This window comes from Bufo gargarizans, chromosome 6 (assembly GCF_014858855.1).
Source record: "Bufo gargarizans isolate SCDJY-AF-19 chromosome 6, ASM1485885v1, whole genome shotgun sequence".
Taxonomy (NCBI): domain Eukaryota; kingdom Metazoa; phylum Chordata; class Amphibia; order Anura; family Bufonidae; genus Bufo; species Bufo gargarizans.
The window spans coordinates 49,727,672-49,749,908 of record NC_058085.1 but is presented as its reverse complement, the minus strand read 5'-3'; the positions used below and the strand labels follow the sequence as shown (position 1 = coordinate 49,749,908).

Below are 22,237 nucleotides of genomic sequence, written 5' to 3'. Positions count from 1 at the left end.
TACAATGAGGGGTTGGGGCTTAACTTAAAAACCCAACGAAAATCAAACCTTTTTAATGGCCATTTTCACAGCCGTTAAAAATGGAAACAAAATGGATACAAAACGGCTATTAAAAATGGACAGACGGCCAGAAAACGGATGCAGAAATCATTGAAAATGGCAGCGTGTCCGTTTTTAACAATAGAAGAATCTGACATCTTACATGACTACATGCTGACGAGAGAGCAGAGATACCCAGTTCTCCAAACCCTCTGATAAAATCCAATAGATTGGAAATTATGGTAATCCGGCACTCCATATTGCCCAGCTTCGTTACAAAATCCCAGCTTTATCACGGTTTTATGGATGGAGCGAGCTGTGAGCGTTATATAACCTCAGCCTAGACTCTCCTGGTTTAGAGCTTTCTCTAAGCAGACAACCCCTAAGCTAATCCGCCCATTCGCTGCCCGGCTACGACAATGCTAAGTGACATTAGCCTGTGTGCGCCGCACTGATGCCCGGCAGACAGATCGTGCCTGATGGTTATCGCCTCTGACGCCCCCTCGTTTATCGCACTTAGTGGTTTTCTATCACACAGCAAGTGCGGGCGTCAGGCTGGTACGAAGATTCAGTGACTATGGTAACGGCCATAACCCGGGTGGTCTGTGGCAGGGAAAGGGTCACACCGACTCAACGTGAGATCTCACCTGTATCACGCACATGAGGAAATTCGCCTCCTGACCCCGCACTTGTACTGCACTTTTGTATGGGGATGTTGTTTTAGCACATAAATCTCGGTGGATATTCTGGTCTGGCGACATTTTTGAGTCTTTACATAGTTCACCCGAAAGGCAATGACCTGCCGAGATGTAGCTGAGGACTTTAGAGGAATGGCGGTCAGCAGTTGACGATACCAAGCCCAGAAGCATCCTAGGCTATAACGCCGCGCCAGAGGGATGGTCTGCGTTGTCCCTTGCACGATTGTCACAGTGAATTTGGTGACTGCCGGTTGTCACTCGTGCCACCACACAACCACCACCTCCTCCCACTCCAGGGGGTGTAATAGCTTATCAAACCATGCCCAAGATAACAAGTGTGCCACCATGTTCCTCATGATTCTTTTCTAGTCACCTGGCGCCAGAGTCGGACTGGACCACCGGAATACCAGAAGATCCTCCGGTGGGCCCAAGCTCTGACACTTTATAAAACAGGGACCCTTATGAAACAAGGCCAGTAAGGTCTAACAAAGTGTAGGCCTCCAGAATCATTTCCTCTGGTGGGCCCAAGGACATTCAGTCTCAAACTGGCTGGCGCAGGCCTTACCAATTAGGTTACGCTAATCTAACATCTGCTTTCATTGCAGCACCCAGTGCCCCAGCGGTACTCAGATTTAGTGAACTGACCACCACATCTGTGAATGTATCATGGGATGCGCCCATTTACCCCAATGGGATTCTGGAAGGCTACAGACTGGTATATGAGCCCTGCACACCTGTAGATGGTAAGTGTTGTTGAAGGATGTAGTGGACAGCAGAAATCTGTTGCAAAATGCCTTTCTTCCAAAAACAGTGCCACGTTTGTCATCAGGTTATGTGTGGAATTGCAACTCACTGTGATGCAATACCAGACACATCCAATAGACCTGTGTAGCCCTGTTTCTGAAAGGAAGCAGAATTTTTTTTCTCAAACCCTATGCAACCCCTCTAAAAATAGGTTGTGTCCAGGATCAGAAAAAAATATATCAGCTTTTTGCCCAAAACAGCGCCACGTCCGTCCATGGGTTGTGCCCGGGGCTGAATGACTTATATACCAGAGACAAGCCATGAGTAGGAGTGGGGCCGTTTCTGTTTTTCTAATCCTGGACAACACCGTTTCGTAGCCAGCCGCCATCTTTGCTATACAGTATGTCTCGGTCAGTCACTTGTTGATCCTTACAATTTCCTTCTCTTTCCCAGGAATCAGTAAGATAGTAACAGTGGACGTAAAGGGGAACAGTCCCCTGTGGATGAAGCTGAAGGACCTTGCTGAGGGTGTGACGTACCGCTTTCGGATATGGGCCAAAACGTTCACCTATGGACCCGACATTGAGGCCAATGTGACGACGGGACCAGGGGATGGTAAATAAATTGCATTATCAGTCCCATGTAATATGTAACATATGTAACATTTTCAATATACTAGTAATGTAAACAGCATGCACACAGCAACGTCACATGCTCAGGCACTGTACTGCGACACATCATGTGCCTAAGCGATGGAGTGCACCACCAATGAGGCCAGGTGAGGCGATTTGCCTCAGGCAGCACCCGGTAGGGGCAAGAGGGGGACAGCCGAAGGGCCATGGGCTGAAGGGAAAGGGTTAGGTTAAGAAATTGGCATTGGGGAGGGGGGGCGTCGTTTCAGTTTTCGTCTCAGGCAGCAGAAAGGCTAGGTGCACCACTTTATTTGAAAAACCTCCATATCACGTGTGTAGTTGCTCTCCTACCATTGATCATATATTTAAAAAAACTTTTACTTTTTCAAACCCTAGGGGCTCCAGGACCTCCGGGGGTTCCTACTATCTCCAGATACAGCTCACTAATTGCTATCCAGTGGTCAAGTGGGGATCCAGGAAAAAGCCCTATTACCAGATATGTCATAGAGGCCCGGCCATCAGGTACGTACCGACAGTACGCATGTGGATCAGTTCTGCCGCTTTATTATGCACTAGTATATAGCGTATTTCTTCTCTTCAGATGAAGGATTATGGGACATACTCATCAAGGACATTCCCAAGGAAGCCACCTCCTACACCTTTAGCATAGACATCCTAAAGCAAGGAGTGAGCTACGACTTCCGCGTCATTGCCGTCAATGATTACGGATACGGGACCCCCAGCCCGCCCTCCACATCTGTATCAGGTATTTCAAAGTTGCTGTAGAAAATTACGTTATCAAATCAAAGGGCTAATCAAAAGGTCAGAGTGCATTTAACGTGATGATGCGTTTCCGATCCTCCTGGACAGGTGAAGTCTGTAAATGATCCTGATGGCCTGAAATGCGTTGATTTGTACTAGGAGAGCTCATTATTTTAAATTTATTTTCTTATTACAGCCACCAAAGCAAACCCTTTCTATGAGGAATGGTGGTTCCTGGTCGTCATCGCCCTCATCGGTCTCATTTTCATTCTCCTACTGGTCTTTGCTTTGATCATCCGAGGACAGAGCAAGAAGTATGCCAAAAAATCTGATTCGGGTGAGAAAATATGGCATGGCAGACCGGAGATCTGACAGTTCCCACCACATGACAATGCTTATGTTCTTCTCCATCTCTTTCTCCTCCAACAGGCTGTAATCCCAAGAACACAACCCTGGGCCATGGAGAGATGGTGAGTCTGGATGAGAGCAGATTCCCGGCACTAGAGCTGAACAATCGGCGACTCTCGGTGAAGAATTCATTCTGCAGGAAGAACGGTATTTATACGAGGTGAGATGATATCTTAGGAACCATGTACAACAAAGCTAAAACCAGCCCTGTACCTCACATGGCTCCAGAGATCTCCCCATTTATTACTCCAATTGTTCTGTTAGATTTATACCAATCAGGTAGCTCTGAGACATGCCGTTTCTGCTGCAGCTTGGGGGGCAGGTCATTTCTGCTAGAGCTCAGAAGGCAGGTCCTTTCTGCTGCAGCTCTGGGGGGTGTCCTTTTTGCTGCAGCTCAAGGAGCATGTCCTTTCTGCTTCAACTCTCTCTCTATCACAGCTCTGGAGGCAGTTGAAGGATGGAACTGAGCATGTGTGACCACCTCAGCGAGGTGGACAGAGAAATAATAATAAGAAAAAAAAACGTAGGTGGCGCTATACAGATACATTTTATTGAATAGCTTAGTGGCTATAATAAATTTTTAATTACATGTAATTACAAAACTATTCAGATCCAGGCGCTGGTTTAAATAATTTTGAATATTTTTCTGCCATGCTAAAAATGTGTTGTTTGAAACAAAACAGAAGTGAATCCCTTTGGGGCACAAATTATAATATCCTACATGCTCACTTCTTTAAAGATGTTTTTTGTAAATGCATTTCAGGCCCTTTTTTTTTAAGATTTTTCCCAAAAAGCAATATTTTTTTTAGTAGACAATGATAGTATAAACCAGGGATTTGTTCGTAAGCATTTCATGAGAAGTATTTTGTGTTCTTCTCTTCTTGTACGTTAGTCTCCGAGCCAAGAGCCTCCACTTCCCAGTGAAGTGGTTGGCACAGGGTGCGGCTTGTTTTAAAAGTTGTCTTTGCCCATTGATATTCACGTCTCGTCCTGGTAATGTTCATGGAGTCCTCCTGCTGGGGGAATCACAAAGGAGGCTCTGTTAGAGACGTAACCGTGTGAGCAGCTCTTGTGAAGAGGAAAGAGAAGTATTGTGGAGTGTCACGGGCTGGCATCGGAAGGACCAGGGAAAGTTTACTCAGCAACTTGGCAAATAGGTCCTTACACTAGAAATATACTCGAGGGGTCAGGTTGCTAATAATAAAAGCGGAAGATATTAAATATGGTAGAATACTATAATAGTTACTTTTAGCATTACTGTCTGCACCTTTTATAGGATCGTAAACCTCAAAGGGGTTTTCCCATCCCAGACAATGTCTGATAGGTGCGGGTCCCACACCTATCTCTACAACTGGGCCTCTGAAGTGAATGAGTGCACACCGCGCAAGGGCATTCACCCTACGTTCACTTCTATACATAGAGCGAAGCCCGCAAAGTGCTGGAGGGCACACTGCACATGTGCGGCTACCCTCCATTCATTTCTATGGGAGCACTGAAAATAGCTAAGCGCTGGTTTGGCTATTTCCATAAGCCCCATAGTGAATGGAGCGGTGGTCGCGATTGTGTGGTGCGCTTCCCGTTAATTTTAATGGGACTTCCAAAAATAGCAGAGTGCGTCACATGGCTATTTTCAGCAGTCCCAACTAAATGAACGGATGGCGGCCGCACATGCGCGGTGTGCCCTCCTTCACTTTGCATGCTCCGTTCTAAGGATAGGACCAGCACTTTATCAGACATTCGAGGCATATCCTAGTGATATGCCCCCAATGTCCAAGATTCACATAAATTTGTTGCAAACATTTCTGCACCTGTGCCATTCAGTGGGGATTCCAGAAATCCTCGCACATGCTGCCGATTCTCAGTAGCAGAAATATGTGCAACAACAACTGCCATGTGTGAACAGACACTAATAAAGATTTTCTGCCAGCTCTCCATGTCTGATGTGTCATATTTACCCAATGCCATGTATTTCCCAGTCCATCACTGGGAATGAGCAGACATTTTCTTTAAGTAGGAGCATGGTATGTATTGGATTCACCATCCAGTGGCGTAACTAGAACTGACTGGGCCCCATAGCAAATTTGTGAATGGGGCCCTCCGCTCAGTCACCTCAGACTGGACCCAAAAAAATGAAAATACTCACCTCTCTTCTTCTCCTGCGCGTGCTTTTGCCATCTGTGTTGCACTGCATCTAGGCATGCACTACACTGTGCCCTGACGTCGCACAGCGTCGGGTCATAGTGCACCCCTAAGTGCACTACGCCCTGTCCTGAACTATGTGCAGCCAGGACTTAGTGCAGTGCAGGCATCTGGAGAAGAAGACCAGGGAGCAGTGAGTAATATCAGTGCTAGGGCTAGGAGCACCATACTGACTGTTCCCTGGGCCCTGAAAATCAATCCATTTGTTCTCCTCCTGGACACCTTCCTGAGCTTGCTCCCCCTGCTTCCATAGCAGCTATGCCTCTGCCCCCATTCAACATTTGGACAACATTTTTACAAAAGCTACAGGCTGTTACCCAAAAGGATCTCTATCCAAGTGCTACAAAAAAAGAAATCTGCAATTCCATTTGTGATTCCATTTTGTACTGTAACATTCCGAGATGCCTACAATAATGTTGGGGCTTCAAGAAAACCCATTAATTCTTAAAGCGAATCCCCCATATCACTCTGTAGAGAGTCCAAACATCCTTCGTTGCTAAACATGATCTAAACCCTTATGATAGAAGAGGATAGCATTCCTTCATGAGCCGCTTGTCACCCTGGTCAAATTTCATGGGTCCACTCCGATTTCTCAACCAGTGTTGCTCATAGCAAAAACCTTAAACCAGGGGTCGGCACTCCAGCTGTTGTGAATCTACAACTCCCAGCATGCTCATATGCTCACCTGTTCTCAGAACTCCCATATAAGTGAATGGAGCACGCTGGGCGTTGTAGTCTCAAAGGAGCTGGAGGTTGCTGACCCCTGCCCTTAACTGTCCCACAAACTTCTGATTATTGATGTCCCCACAGAAAGATATATATTCAGATCATTACACGTCCTGCCAGGTGGTGGACGTCAGAGGGCCTCAGATATGTTTGCAGCTTTTACATGGACAAATCTGAACCATGTCCATAAGGTTTTATATGAAATGTCCCATTCTATGCACTGGTGAAGGAATCTCTGATGTACTCAGAGCTTGAGAACCTCATGATAAAGCAGTGATTGTGGGGGGGGGGGAAGAGTTTCCTGGCCACCTGCCTGGTGTCCTGCATTGCAAAGAGCCGATCCCTGACATAATTGATACCAAAGAGCAACAGCACGCAAGCAGCGCTCCGGTGCCGCACCGAAACTGCATTCAAAAGCACATAAATCAGCATTTTTTTGCGGTCTTGGGGCGTTTTATGGTGCGGATTGCCTGTTTAAAGTCTAATGGGAAGACCAGTCTACAGAAGGTGCGGAATTGCACATACAATTGACAATACTGCAGATTTCAAAATCCATACGGCAGGCCAGCTTCTGCACTGAAGGAAAAAGCATGAGTTTTGTCAAATTTCATACATTTTGCTGGTACTGTATTACACTGGACCAAAATCGGCGCTGAAAAACCGCACATAATCTGCATCGTGTGCAGGTAGTCTAAGACCTCCTGGATCTTGTGAACAAGAATTCTTATAGTTTGGGTATAAACCTGCAAAACCAGTGGTACAACGCTCAATTTTCCAAGCCTGCTGGGCGAGAACTTTGCAGAAGTTCCCAATTATTGGTGCTATTGGAATAAGCAGTGAACATATGTGATGTGTATTCAGCTTCTCCCTATCCATTTCATCTATGAAACAAATCTTTTTCTTGGCAGGTCTCCTCCACGTCCCAGTCCTGGGAGCCTTCACTATTCAGACGAGGACGTAGCCAAGTACAACGACTTGATTCCTGCTGACAGCGGCAGCCTGACTGAGAAGCCCTCCGAGGTGTCAGACTCACAGGTGAGAGCGGTGACCATGCCTTGTAGAAGGATAGACACCTACATTAGGTGTCTCAGCTTGTCCTAGAGTATCCAGTGATGCAATGGCCGACAGCGATGACTGACGAGTCTGAATAGATGACCTGAAGGGCAGTTCCCTTTTATAAGCTGATTCCACCTCAGCTTCATAGTCCAATTTTATACAGGTTCGTTATCTGTATCTGCTTTAGGGCTCTTGCACACGGCCGTAGCAAAACACGGATACCGGCCGCGTGCGTTCTGCCTTTTTCAGATCGGAACGTCTGAGCCATTATAGAACAGTCCCATCTTTGTCCATAATGTGGATAAGATTAGGACATTTTTGTAGATGGCACAGAACGGACATACGGATGCGGGCGGTACACAGTGTGCTGTCCTCATCTTTGTCCTCATGGTTAGAATCACACCATGTAAGGCCCCAGATAGAACATGTCCTATAGTTGTCTACAAAATGTGGACCCATTGACTTCAACATGGACCGCATCCATAATTTGCAGATCTGCAATTTGCGTACCGCAAAGAGAATATGGTCGTGTGCATGGAGCCTTAGGGAGCCTTTGCACGTGGCAGATTTTGCCGCAGAAAATGTGTGCAAATGATGATTTCATCTGAATGGGGCTTGTTGAAATCTATGGGGCAGATTTACATTTTCACACACACCGGTCTTTGTTTCCCCTTGCGCTGCCAAAGGATTAGCCTAATTTATGACGAAGCGTGCACCTCATGATAAATGAGGCTTATCTGAGGCAGTCCATCCATGTTACTGGTGAAAAGGACGCCAGCTCCTAAAATAGACGCAAGTGCCTTGATAAATGACCCCCTATGTGCCTCCCACCAAACAACCCCATTGAGATGAATGGAACAGATTTTCAGTCACAGAAAGTTTGCCAAAATTGGCCACATATGAAGGAAGCATAAGAGCAGGTTCGCATTAGCTTTTCTAGTTCTGTTATAACTGAATTTTAGGACAGAATGAAAAACTGAACCCTTTAAGAGGCATTCCGTTTTGCACCATCCAAATATTTCTCTAGGGGCACATATAACAGTTCTGTTTTTTCCGTCATGCATAACGGAAAAAAAATTGAACGGTTATTTGTGCCCATAGAAATGTATTAGGACGGAGCAAACCTAAAGGGTTCCGTTTTGCATTCCATCCTAAAAATTCCATTATATAACGTTATAACGGAACACTATAACGGAATTAGCAAAGCTAATGCGAACCCGCCCTAACAAATAGATTTCTCTTTCTGGCCTTGACTGGGTCTGACCAATGACTATATGCATAATCCCCCTGTACCCATAAAAACATTTACAATAATTAAGGCTTTGTGCATACGACTGTGTCCGTTTTGCGATATGTACCATATATCGATCGGCACAACGGTAAGTGCGCGTATCCTAGGGCTGGCGTCCCGTGAAGATAGGAGTAAAGGAGGATCGGCACTCGCTGTCAGTAATAATATTACTCTGTTTACTGCCACATATTAGTGACGTGTTTCGTCACGCTATGTGCCTTTCTCAAACTGTGAGCATACAAGCAACATAATCCCATTTAAATAGCTCGCCAAATCACAGTGAATACATCAGTTACTATGACAACCATTTAAACAAATATAAACATAAGCGAGAGTGCACATGTGATCAACAGTGTCCATCAAAATATGGAAGCGGTCCGTGTGGCGTCTTCCTTTTGTCTTTCGCAGACCCATTTACTTCAATGGGTCCGTGTTCTTCATTTTGCGTACATATTCTACCTTTTTGCCAAACAGACACACAGAAGCAGAAAGCGCATGGATGATCTTTTTGCTTTCCGCATCCATATGTCCTTTCCGCAAAAAAGGTAGAACATGTCCTATACAGAAGAAACTTCGTTTTACACAGTAGCTATCGATGTAATACAAGGGTGACGTGAGTCTGCCAGAGCGGTTCTCCATTCTGGGTCATAGACAGGGGGGTCCCTAGCAGCAGACCTCCTCCCTACGTCGCTCATATGCCCTAACAGCACACATTGATAGGACTTGTCTATGTTATATCACTCCACCCTGAGGCCTCTTGCACACGGCCGTATGTATTTTGTGGTCCGCAAAAAACGGATCTGCAAAAAAATACGGATGACGTCGGTGTGCTTTCCGTATTTTGTGGAACGGAACAGCTGGCCCCTAATAGAACAGTCCTATCCTTGTCCGTAAAGTGGACAATAATAGGACAAGTTCTTTCTTTTAGCGGATTGGAAATACGGAAACGGAATGCACATTGAAATGAATGGTTCAGTATACGGAAATCGCAAAAATGGAACGGAAACAGAAATAAAATGCACAGTGGCGGTCTGTGGACCTGAGGAGAGATAATGGCGAACTGGCGACGAGGAGCCAGATATGTAGATCCAGAACACACTGCTCCAGATAGGAGATATCGATTTCAGTTGCGACACAATGACCGCAATTGTCACCGTGAAAGGCAATCTTTTGAGGTTAAAGGGAGTTTCCTGGCATGAGCGCACGTTGTGCAGGGTGTGTCCGGACCTGCGATACACAATAAGCAAGAAGCTGACCCAGGAAATAGAGCTGTGCGACCGAGAAAACCTGCAGTCACTGGAATATTTCTCTGGGGCGCTGGAGGATGTGAACGTCTCACCTCAGAGCCAAATACAAAGAGACAGAGAAAACTAGCGTGTCTCGTCATCCAGTACGGTTTATTTTAACTGCTTCATGGCTGCAGAACGCTCCTCTGGAATCCCTTTGCCTGGGGACGTCTCGTACAACCCAGTGATTTGCTATTTACTTGTCAATAAAAGTGCGTTTGCAACATTTATGGACAATTATTGACCTACCCAATGCCTAAACTGATGTCTGTACATGCATATGTCACATTCAGCCATCCAGTCCCATACACACCACCAACGTTAAAACGGTTCACCAGGAATTTTGATTTTTTTTTTTGCAAGTGCCACCAGCCTACGTCTGTAAAAATGAAGATGAATATTTACCTGCTCCCCACCGCTCCGGTCCTGCTGGGGCGGTAATTTGTGCTGCACTGTGGTATCTAGTTCTGCTGGGGTGGTATTCTGTGCTGCACTGTGGTATCTGGTTCTGCTGGGGCAGTATTCTGTGCTGCACTGTGGTATTTGGTTCTGCTGGGGCAGCATTCTGTGCTGCACTGTGGTATTTGGTTCTGCTGGGGCAGTATTCTGTGCTGCACTGTGGTATTTGGTTCTGCTGGGGCAGTATTCTGTGCTGCACTGTGGTATCTGGTTCTGCTGGGACAGTATTCTGTGCTGCACTGTGGTATCTGGTTCTGCTGGGGCAGTATTCTGTGCTGCACTGTGGTATCTGGTTCTGCTGGGACAGTATTCTGTGCTGCACTGTGGTATCTGGTTCTGTTGGGGCAGTATTCTGTGCTGCACTGTGGTATCTAGTTCTGCTGGGGTGGTATTCTGTGCTGCGCTGTGGTATTTGGTTCTGCTGGGGCAGTATTCTGTGCTGCACTGTGGTATTTAGTTCTGCTGGGGCAGTATTCTGTGCTGCACTGTGGTATCTGGTTCTGCTGGGGCAGTATTCTGTGCTGCACTATGGGATCTTGTTCTGCTGGGGAAGTATTCTGTGCTGCACTGTGGTATCTGGTTCTGCTGGGGCAGTATTCTGTGCTGCGCTGTGGTATTTGGTTCTGCTGGGGCAGTATTCTGTGCTGCACTGTGGTATCTAGTTCTGCTGGGGTGGTATTCTGTGCTGCACTGTGGTATTTTATTCTGCTGGGGCAGTATTCTGTGCTACACTGTGGTATTTGGTTCTGCTGGGGCAGTATTATGTGCTGCACTCTGGTATCTGGTTCTGCTGGGGCAGTATTCTGTGCTGCACTGTGGTATCTGGTTCTGCTGAGGCAGTATTCTGTGCTGCACTGTGGTATTTGGTTCTGCTGGGGCAGTATTCTGTGCTGCACTGTGGCATTTGGTTCTGCTGAGGCAGTATTCTGTGCTGCACTGTGGTATCTGGTTCTGCTGGGGCAGTATTCTGTTCTGTACTGTGGTATTTGGTTCTGCTGGGGCAGTATTCTGTGCTGCACTGTGGTATTTGGTTCTGCTGAGGCAGTATTCTGTGCTGCACGGTGGGATCTGGTTCTGCTGGGGCAGTATTCTGTGCTGAACTGTGGAATTAGGTTCTGCTGGGGCAGTATTCTGTGCTGCACTGTGGGATCTGGTTCTGCTGGGGAAGTATTCTGAGCTGCACTGTGGTATTTGGTTCTGCTGGGGCAGTATTCTGTGCTGCACTGTGGTATTAGGTTCTGCTGGTGCAGTATTCTGAGCTGCACTGTGGTATTAGGTTCTGCTGGTGCAGTATTCTGTGCTGCACTGTGGTATTTGGTTCTGCTGGGGCAGTATTCTGTGCTGCACTATGGTATTTGGTTCTGCTGGGGCAGTATTCTGTGCTGCACTGTGGTATCTGGTTCTGCTGGGGCAGTATTCTGTGCTGCACTGTGGTATCTAGTTCTGCTGGGGTGGTATTCTGTGCTGCGCTGTGGTATTTGGTTCTGCTGGGGCAGTATTCTGTGCTGCACTGTGGTATTTAGTTCTGCTGGGGCAGTATTCTGTGCTGCACTGTGGTATCTGGTTCTGCTGGGGCAGTATTCTGTGCTGCACTATGGGATCTTGTTCTGCTGGGGAAGTATTCTGTGCTGCACTATGGTATCTGGTTCTGCTGGGGCAGTATTCTGTGCTGCACTGTGGTATTTGGTTCTGCTGGGGCAGTATTCTGTGCTGCACTGTGGTATCTAGTTCTGCTGGGGTGGTATTCTGTGCTGCACTGTGGTATTTTATTCTGCTGGGGCAGTATTCTGTGCTACACTGTGGTATTTGGTTCTGCTGGGGCAGTATTATGTGCTGCACTCTGGTATCTGGTTCTGCTGGGGCAGTATTCTGTGCTGCACTGTGGTATCTGGTTCTGCTGAGGCAGTATTCTGTGCTGCACTGTGGTATTTGGTTCTGCTGGGGCAGTATTCTGTGCTGCACTGTGGTATTTGGTTCTGCTGAGGCAGTATTCTGTGCTGCACTGTGGTATCTGGTTCTGCTGGGGCAGTATTCTGTTCTGTACTGTGGTATTTGGTTCTGCTGGGGCAGTATTCTGTGCTGCACTGTGGTATTTGGTTCTGCTGAGGCAGTATTCTGTGCTGCACTGTGGGATCTGGTTCTGCTGGGGCAGTATTCTGTGCTGAACTGTGGAATTAGGTTCTGCTGGGGCAGTATTCTGTGCTGCACTGTGGGATCTGGTTCTGCTGGGGAAGTATTCTGAGCTGCACTGTGGTATTTGGTTCTGCTGGGGCAGTATTCTGTGCTGCACTGTGGTATTAGGTTCTGCTGGTGCAGTATTCTGAGCTGCACTGTGGTATTAGGTTCTGCTGGTGCAGTATTCTGTGCTGCACTGTGGTATTTGGTTCTGCTGGGGCAGTATTCTGTGCTGCACTATGGTATTAGGTTCTGCTGGTGCAGTATTCTGAGCTGCACTGTGGTATTAGGTTCTGCTGGTGCAGTATTCTGTGCTGCACTGTGGTATCTGGTTCTCCTGGGGCAGTATTCTGTGTTGCACTGTGGTATTTGGTTCTGCGGAGGCAGTATTCTGTGCTGCAATGTGGTATCTAGTTCTGCTGGGGTGGTATTCTGTGCTGCACTGTGGTATTTGGTTCTGCTGGGGCAGTATTCTGAGCTGCACTGTGGTATTTGGTTCTGCTGGGGCAGTATTCTGTGCTGCACTGTGGTATTAGGTTCTGCTGGTGCAGTATTCTGAGCTGCACTGTGGTATTAGGTTCTGCTGGTGCAGTATTCTGTGCTGCACTGTGGTATTTGGTTCTGCTGGGGCAGTATTCTGTGCTGCACTATGGTATTTGGTTCTGCTGGGGCAGTATTCTGTGCTGCACTGTGGTATCTGGTTCTGCTGGGGCAGTATTCTGTGCTGCACTGTGGTATCTAGTTCTGCTGGGGTGGTATTCTGTGCTGCGCTGTGGTATTTGGTTCTGCTGGGGCAGTATTCTGTGCTGCACTGTGGTATTTAGTTCTGCTGGGGCAGTATTCTGTGCTGCACTGTGGTATCTGGTTCTGCTGGGGCAGTATTCTGTGCTGCACTATGGGATCTTGTTCTGCTGGGGAAGTATTCTGTGCTGCACTATGGTATCTGGTTCTGCTGGGGCAGTATTCTGTGCTGCACTGTGGTATTTGGTTCTGCTGGGGCAGTATTCTGTGCTGCACTGTGGTATCTAGTTCTGCTGGGGTGGTATTCTGTGCTGCACTGTGGTATTTTATTCTGCTGGGGCAGTATTCTGTGCTACACTGTGGTATTTGGTTCTGCTGGGGCAGTATTATGTGCTGCACTCTGGTATCTGGTTCTGCTGGGGCAGTATTCTGTGCTGCACTGTGGTATCTGGTTCTGCTGAGGCAGTATTCTGTGCTGCACTGTGGTATTTGGTTCTGCTGGGGCAGTATTCTGTGCTGCACTGTGGTATTTGGTTCTGCTGAGGCAGTATTCTGTGCTGCACTGTGGTATCTGGTTCTGCTGGGGCAGTATTCTGTTCTGTACTGTGGTATTTGGTTCTGCTGGGGCAGTATTCTGTGCTGCACTGTGGTATTTGGTTCTGCTGAGGCAGTATTCTGTGCTGCACTGTGGGATCTGGTTCTGCTGGGGCAGTATTCTGTGCTGAACTGTGGAATTAGGTTCTGCTGGGGCAGTATTCTGTGCTGCACTGTGGGATCTGGTTCTGCTGGGGAAGTATTCTGAGCTGCACTGTGGTATTTGGTTCTGCTGGGGCAGTATTCTGTGCTGCACTGTGGTATTAGGTTCTGCTGGTGCAGTATTCTGAGCTGCACTGTGGTATTAGGTTCTGCTGGTGCAGTATTCTGTGCTGCACTGTGGTATTTGGTTCTGCTGGGGCAGTATTCTGTGCTGCACTATGGTATTAGGTTCTGCTGGTGCAGTATTCTGAGCTGCACTGTGGTATTAGGTTCTGCTGGTGCAGTATTCTGTGCTGCACTGTGGTATCTGGTTCTCCTGGGGCAGTATTCTGTGTTGCACTGTGGTATTTGGTTCTGCGGAGGCAGTATTCTGTGCTGCAATGTGGTATCTAGTTCTGCTGGGGTGGTATTCTGTGCTGCACTGTGGTATTTGGTTCTGCTGGGGCAGTATTCTGTGCTGCACTGTGGTATTTGGTTCTGCTGGGGCAGTATTCTGTGCTGCACTGTGGTATCTGGTTCTCCTGGGGCAGTATTCTGTGCTGCACTGTGGTATTAGGTTCTGCAGGGGCAGTATTCTGTGCTGCACTGTGGTATTAGGTTCTGCTGGTGCAGTATTCTGTGCTGCACTCTGGTATTTGGTTCTGCTGGGGCAGTATTTTGTGCTGCACTGTGGTATCTGGTTCTGCTGGGGCAGTATTCTGTGCTGCAATGTGGTATTTGGTTCTGCTGGGGCAGTATTCTGTGCTGCACTGTGGTATTTGGTTCTACTGGGGCAGTATTTTGTGCTGCACTGTGGTATTTGGTTCTGCTGGGGCAGTATTCTGTGCTGCACTGTGGTATTTGGTTCTGCTGAGGCAGTATTCTGTGCTACACTGTTGTATTGCTGACCCGCCTACTTGTGTTGTCCTGCCTTTTGTCAATTTTGCCTGCCTATAACATGGGGCCACTTCTAGTTTTTTTCCAGGGCCACTTTAAGTTCCCTGTCCTCCCCTGCACATGGCCAGGTTGGATGAGCACCATCACTGCTCCCACTGGATGGCGAGAATTAAAGCAACTATCCTTCTACCTAAGCACACTACAATGTGAGCAACCAGGGTGAAACAACCTGCCGTAGGGTTATGCGAAATAGGGATGGGTTTGGAGTCTGGTGCTGAGGACCAACATGTTTTGTGATGGTGGTCTTCATACTGTAATGCCCTGGCTGCTAAGATGAAATGAACCTATGGCCAACTACCGCTGACCCTAAAACCAGATGGTCCGGCATGCTTGATTATGGAATTGGATCAAAATTCCCTATTCACCATTAGCATACTCAGGAACCGAAAACTTCCCCTTGTGCGAGGCTCCTAAGCCCAAGACTAAGGAGCAAAGTCACAAAGCATGTCCGAGGTCCAAAGTAAATATCAGCAGGAAGAACTCTGGCACTTGTCTTGCCTTGTTGGCATAGAGTAAGATACCATAGCCTGACCTATGATCATTATACAAGCAATAGTTCCAGGCAACGCAACCCAGGTCCTTGTTTTACATAGTCTTGTAGCAGTAGAGACCAAGAAGTTTTGACTCCTCTTTCATTTCTGGGGGACCACCTGGGCCCTCTGCCACCTAAATGTAATGCAGTAATATACAAGGCCCACAATACAATCATCATGGTAGACGGATGGGCATATACACTCACCTAAAGAATTATTAGGAACACCTGTTCTTTTTCTCATTAATGCGATTATCTAGTCAACCAATCACATGGCAGTTGCTTGAATGCATGTAGGGTTGTGGTCCTGGTCAAGATAATCTCCTGAACTCCAAACTGAATGTCAGAATAGGAAAGAAAGGTGATTTAAGCAATTTTGAGCATGGCATGGTTGTTGGTGCCAGACGAGCCGGTCTGAGTATTTCACAATCTGCTCAGTTACTGGGATTTTCACGCACAACCATTTCTAGGGTTTACAAAGAATGGTCTGAAAAGGGAAAAACATCCAGTATGCGGCAGTCCTTTGGGCGAAAATGCCTTGTGGATGCTGGAGGTCAGAGGAGAATGGCCGACTGATTCAAGCTGATAGAAGAGCAACGTTGACTGAAATAACCACTCGTTACAACCAAGGTATGCAGCAAAGCATTTGTGAAGCCACAACACGCACAACCTTGAGGCGGATGGGCTACAACAGCAGAAGACCCCACCGGGTACCACTCATCTCCACTACAAATAGGAAAAAGAGGCTACAATTTGCACAAGCTCACCAAAATTGGACTGTTAAAGACTGGAAAAATGTTGCCTGGTCTGATGAGTCTCGATTTCTGTTGAGGCATTCAAATGGTAGAGTCCGAATTTGGCGTAAACAGAATGAGAACATGTATCCATCATGCCTTGTTACCACTGTGCAGGCTGGTGGTGGTGGTGTAATGGTGTGGGGGATGTTTTCTGGGCACACTTTAGGCCCCTTTGTGCAAATTGGCCATTGTTTAAATGCCACGGGCTACCTGAGCATTGTTTCTGACCTTGTACATCCCTTCATGACCACCATGTACCCATCCTCTGATGGCTACTTCCAGCAGGATAATGCACCATGTCACAAAGCTCGAATCATTTCAAATTGGTTTCTTGAACATGACAATGAGTTCACTGTACTAAAATGGCCCCACAGTCACCAGATCTCAACCCAATAGAGCATCTTTGGGATGTGGTGGAACGGGAGCTTCGTGCCCTGGATGTGCATCTCTCAAATCTTCATCAACTGCAAGATGCTATCCTATCAATATGGGCCAACATTTCTAAAGAATGCTATCAGCACCTTGTTGAATCAATGCCACGTAGAATTAAGGCAGTTCTGAAGGCAAAAGGGGGTCCAACACCGTATTAGTATGGTGTTCCTAATAATTCTTTAGGTGAGTGTATAATGAATATATCTATATCTACTTATTGAAAATGTTTCATTCTGGGTTGGTAGGTGGTGGATCATGCTTCACTTTTTGGATCCAGAACCAGGCATTCAAGGGTATGTTCACATGGCAGAAAATACATGTTAGAAAAATCCACTGTAGGAATTTTTTCTTTCTACCCAAGATTTTCAGTTTACATGCTGCGGATCTGCTTGCGGATTTATCCCCATTGAAAGAAGCTGTTTCACGGGCAGCTGGTTTCTGTGCCTGGAGTGAACATGCTCATTCTCTTATTCTTTTATTTTCCATGATGTAGATTCCCAGTCTGTATGTTGAAAAAATCTGTGCAGATTCCCATTATAATCAATGGGCAGTTAAAGGGCATCTGTCAGCAGTTTTGCACCTATAAAACTGGCTGACCTGTTAAATGTGCACTTGGCAGCTGAAGGCATCTGTGTTGGTCCCATGTTCATATGTGTCCGCATTACTGAGAAAAATAATGTTTTATTATATGCAAATGAGCCTCTAGGAGCAACGGGGGCGTTGACTCCTAAAAAGTCAGCTACATTTTGCAAAACATTTCCCTTCAGAAATTGACCTGCGGAGCGTATTTTCAAATCGGCAGCATGTCAGTTCTTACAGCATTGAGGATTTCACATGAAGTGTAGGGTGAAATCTGTAACATCTACGTACAAGGCATGCCGATTTTGCTGAGTATTTATTGTGGAAACGCAGCACATGCAAATCCAGACAATCTGAAAACTGACATTCCTGTGTGCGTGTTGCCTAGAGGCGTTGTCCATTTTGGAAAATTTCCAAGGGCCATGAGCAACCCAATTTGTCAAATCTCATTCACTTTGCTGAGGTTTTTCGGCACAGAAATCTGCACGGAATAACCACACATAGTCCGCAATGTGTGCAGTTTCCATAATGGAGTTAATAGCCCCCATACACATACACAATCAGCTCGGCATGGGGAGAGAGGAGAAAGCTGCTGCCAGAAACCTCTGGAGGTGGCTGATCTCCCCAAGAAAACAAGGGTCAGATGCTAAAAGGCAACACGCCTGATCCTTCAGGGTAGGACCACACAGGTTTTTGCATGCAGTTTTGGAAGCCAAAATCAGGAGTGGAAAGTATAAAGGACAGATACGGCTCCCAAAACTGCACACACAAACCTGACCTCGCACCCTCTCTCCCCTGACAGGGTTAGGATCGAGAGCTCCCCATACACATTAGATGGTCTGATGGTGGGCTCAGCCAACGTGGTGTAGACTTCTATGTACAGTTTCAGTCATCGCTATTGCCATTAATTGATTTCTGAACCCCAGATGTTGCAGATCGGGCTGAAAAATACCAGTTTGCACTGTTATTTTATTAGAACAAATACAACAGGACCCAGTAGGAGAGATATTCCTGACAGGGCACGCCATGCGTCTTGACAAAGTGATGGATTAGACATATTCATTCAGGAGCGGGCATTGTTGGTCGCCTGTCAGAGCTGCCAGGCCGCGGTGTTCTGCCAGTGTAAAATGCGATCACTATGGGAACGCCACTATTCTCTACGAGCTGACAGGGTAAACAAGCCGCACCTTGTCATCCGAGGCAAACAGGCAGCGGGGGGGACAGAATCCCTTGCACGGGGTTAAATCCTTGGCTTGCAGGATAGGGGCAGCAGGATTACTGCTCGGGGTTCTCTGCAGGTATCTGCTTGTGGATCGCTCTCAGGGTTGATCTTCCTGATACCAGTCCAGATCCTGTTTTCATTCCAGCTATTCCAGGTGTGTTCCAGTCTGCACATGTCAACAAATGTATATAGTGCATAAGACCAGTCACCTCGAATGTCTCCGAAACTAGAGACAAGGTAGAGGTAACCTTCAGGAGTATGGGAAAGTTGGGTGACGTTTGTATAAAATTGGATAAAATAGGTATAAAAGGAAACGATGAATAGTCATGGGCAGGGGTGCACCACCAATGAGGCCAGCTGAGGCGATCGCCTCAGGCAGCACCAGGTAGGGGCAAAAGGGGGCAGCAGAAGGGCCATGGGCAATGAGCACTTTCATTGTGGCAAAGAGGTTAGGTTAAAAAATTGGCTTTAAAAGGGGGGAGGGGCGCCGTTTCAGTTATTGCCTCAGGCAGCAGAAAGGCTAGGTGCACCCCTGGTCAGGAGTCTTTAGTGCTGCTAACCTGTGCTTTTTGCTTTGTATTTGATGCAGGGGAGTGACAGCGAATATGAAGTGGACCAGACCCAGCCGAAAACCCATTCCTTTGTCAACCATTACATCAGTGACCCCACTTACTACAACTCATGGCGACGTCAGCAGAAAGGCATCTCCAGGGTACATGCCTACAATTATACAGACGAGCCGGAGGACTCTGAACACTGTATGATACCCAACAGCAACAGCAGTCAACAAGGCAGCCTGTATAGGCCCAAATCCAGCCGGACTCCAACCCCTCAGCAGCCTCCGACCCTTCCGACCCAGCAAAACCCCATATACCGGCCCCCCAGCAGCCTCGCCCCATCATCCCGCGCCCCAATCGCTGGCTTTTCCTCCTTCGTTTGATGACAAACCCTTGCATCATTTTACCATGGTTTCTTTAACTTTGAAGAAGCAGATAAATCTATATTATATATAAAAAGGTATGTGTGTGTGTATATATGCATATACATATATATATGAATAGGGAGGAGACTGTGTTGGAGACAATCAGTTGCGAATTGAGATCTTCATTTTGCTGCTTCGGTTATGTATAATATTCCAAAGGTTTTTGGGTGCAAAAAAAAAAAAAAAGAAAAAAAAAAATCAAAAACGATGGATGCAGTGAACCAAGGAAACCTTCATCCTCATCGAGGACCATGGGGCCTGTTGTCATAAAATAGCTGCTGTTGCTTTAGAGCACCTTCGTTTATAGCTGGTGATGAAGTGCGCTGTGCTCTCTGGACTGAAGATGGCATTTACAGCAGTTTGCCTGAGGACCATACTCTCCCCCTCAACTTCATACAGTTGGATGGAGGACAATATGGAAGCTTACAAGTGCCATGGGGACACTGGGTGTTGGTGTACAATATGCCATTACTGGAGCCAAGGGTTTCAAAGATGGCACCAGGGCTACATCCAAATTACATAGATTTCAATTGTGGGGGGAAGGTGCCAACAGTAACACATTTCTAAGCAACTTGTAGCTACCAGCCAGGGTACAACCCTTGGTAGGCAAGAGCCTTCAAATACTGAAGGAGCAGGAAATTACATTAAATGCATCCTATATCATATTGACCTTGTAGTCCACATGTATCCATGGTTCAGTCATGTGTCCATCGATATACTCCTGGCTGTACAGGAGTCCGAGTTTTCCAAGGGTTAATGGTTATTTGTACAGATGCATATTTGCTACTAGACAAGGGTGTAGGTACAGTAGTGGTTGCCCCTGCAGGTGCTATGGACCCATGGACTGTCTACTTTGTTGGCTACAAGGGCGAGGAGAATCCCCCTGTTCTGCAAAAAGAATTGGGGGTCATGATGTTCAAGACCAACCTCTCCCTCGATGGAGGGGGGTTCATGGTGTCATGAGCCAGCACCCCTCTTCATTGTGTACGTCCTTTCTAGTAAAGAGGAGTTTTACCGACAAACTGGTTTTAATGTCATTGGAGGCTGGGGCCCTCCACCATGACCAGAAGAGTCCTGTTCTGTTGACCGATATGGAAGCCACCTAACGTCTGGTAGAAGGGGATCTTACAAATCCAAGGTTCCTTCTCATGGGCCCCAACAGTGCTTCCCTTTAACCCAAAGATGTTGAGTTTGTCAACCCCCTTCATTGCAGAATTACACCTAATTTAACAGTGTTACTCGAAAAAAGGCTTGTGGTGATGGTAGTGTTTGGGTTGTGAATGGGTGAAATGACATCATAGGAAAGATTTACAGCAGTCCTATAGATGACAGATCTAGATAGCATCTCTAGGATGGAGAGGGTAATAATCTGCATATAACGCCATTTTGACTGTGAAAGTGATGCTGTTTGCCAGGTGTAACAAGTAGTAGACATTGGGACGGATTTATTTAAACTGATATTTCATACGCCAGTCTTAACAATAAGATTGCTGGAGTAAAATGCGCCAAATTAACAGGAACAGGATTCTTAAACAATTTGGTGCATCATTTGGCAGTGTTTGTGCGGAAAAAGCAGTTTAACCCATTTTCTGGCATAAATTATAGCAAATGTGTCATGCCCCTCCTATCAAATCCCGATTGGTGAGAGTGGCATAAAATTAAAAAGTAACAAACTGCATAAAAGTAGGTCAGAAAAACTGGCATACTGCCAGTGATAAATCCCCCCCTTTGTATCTTTGCGGAGTCCTCCTGTCAGTCTTACTGACAGGACAGTGCAAGGGCCTATTCACCCATCCCTACCCGTTTAAAATAAACCTTTTATTCATTTTCTACACATTGGATCAGTGATAACGGACCACATGTGGATGACATCCCTGTGATGTCTTTGGTTTTCACTGACTCGTTGAATAGAATGAGCGCAGCGCACAAACAAGAGACCCGAATAGTGCGTGCTCCCAAGATTTTGAGAAAAATATTAAAGTAAGGGCCCTTGCACACGACCGTATACCCTCCGAGGTATACCGACCATGAGCGGGCCATATGTCCCGCAGCGGCATTGATCGTGCGCACGGGAGCGCACAGTATCATAGATTACAATGATGCTGTGCACGTCGGGCTGACCTCCACAGCATCATGGTAATCTTTGATGCTGTGCGCTCCCGTGCGCACGATCAATGCCGCTGCGGGACATATGGCCCGCTCATGGACGGTATACCTCGGAGGGTATACGGTCGTGTGCAAGGGCCCTAACACAGAATTCAGTGGATCTGTGTGCTGCGGAAGACGTGTCACAGACGTGTGAATAAGTCCTGGGGCCTGAAACATGTATGCAGTTCTTTAATGAAATTTTTTGGAGCCAAAGCCAGAAGAGGATTCGAAAAGAAGTGGCGGTATAAATTAAAGACGATCTATTATCTTGCTGCTCATGAAAGGGAGTCTGTCACCCTAGACCACTTAGTTCAGGTTATAGACTCCTTTGCCCACATTACAATGGTACCTTTATTTGTGCTGTCCCTCGCCGAAATCGTCCAAAAAAGACTTTTTAAACTGATGCTAATGAGGTTCGACAAGTGCCCAGGGGCGGCGTTACTGCAGCAAGTGCCCATGCCCCTCGGCGATGTGCCCAGAAAACCACACCTATTTCACCCCTCTGGCCCGCACAAAGGACAGCACAAATAAAGGTACTATTGTAATGAGGGCACAGGAGTCTATAACCTGATCTGGGCGGTCTTAAAGGCTCATATTAGGTGACAAACTCCCTTGCATGTGTGTTTTCGGCCTTATG

The 22,237-nt window shown here is 46.8% G+C and overlaps 1 protein-coding gene across 2 annotated transcripts in view; it reads left to right on the top strand.

The window, feature by feature from the left end:
- The window catches only part of SDK2 (sidekick cell adhesion molecule 2), a 601,666-nt gene extending 580,240 nt beyond the window's left edge, over positions 1 to 21,426 (top strand). For both annotated transcript variants that reach the window (XM_044299247.1, XM_044299246.1), the window contains 8 exons: positions 1,343 to 1,480; positions 1,935 to 2,096; positions 2,510 to 2,635; positions 2,715 to 2,879; positions 3,072 to 3,212; positions 3,305 to 3,443; positions 7,117 to 7,243; positions 19,060 to 21,426. In XM_044299247.1, the coding sequence (XP_044155182.1) occupies positions 1,343 to 1,480; positions 1,935 to 2,096; positions 2,510 to 2,635; positions 2,715 to 2,879; positions 3,072 to 3,212; positions 3,305 to 3,443; positions 7,117 to 7,243; positions 19,060 to 19,410 (1,349 nt within the window). In that variant the 3' untranslated portion in view covers positions 19,411 to 21,426. The remainder of the gene's footprint in view (positions 1 to 1,342; positions 1,481 to 1,934; positions 2,097 to 2,509; positions 2,636 to 2,714; positions 2,880 to 3,071; positions 3,213 to 3,304; positions 3,444 to 7,116; positions 7,244 to 19,059) is intronic.
- Positions 21,427 to 22,237: the final 811 nt, after the last annotated feature.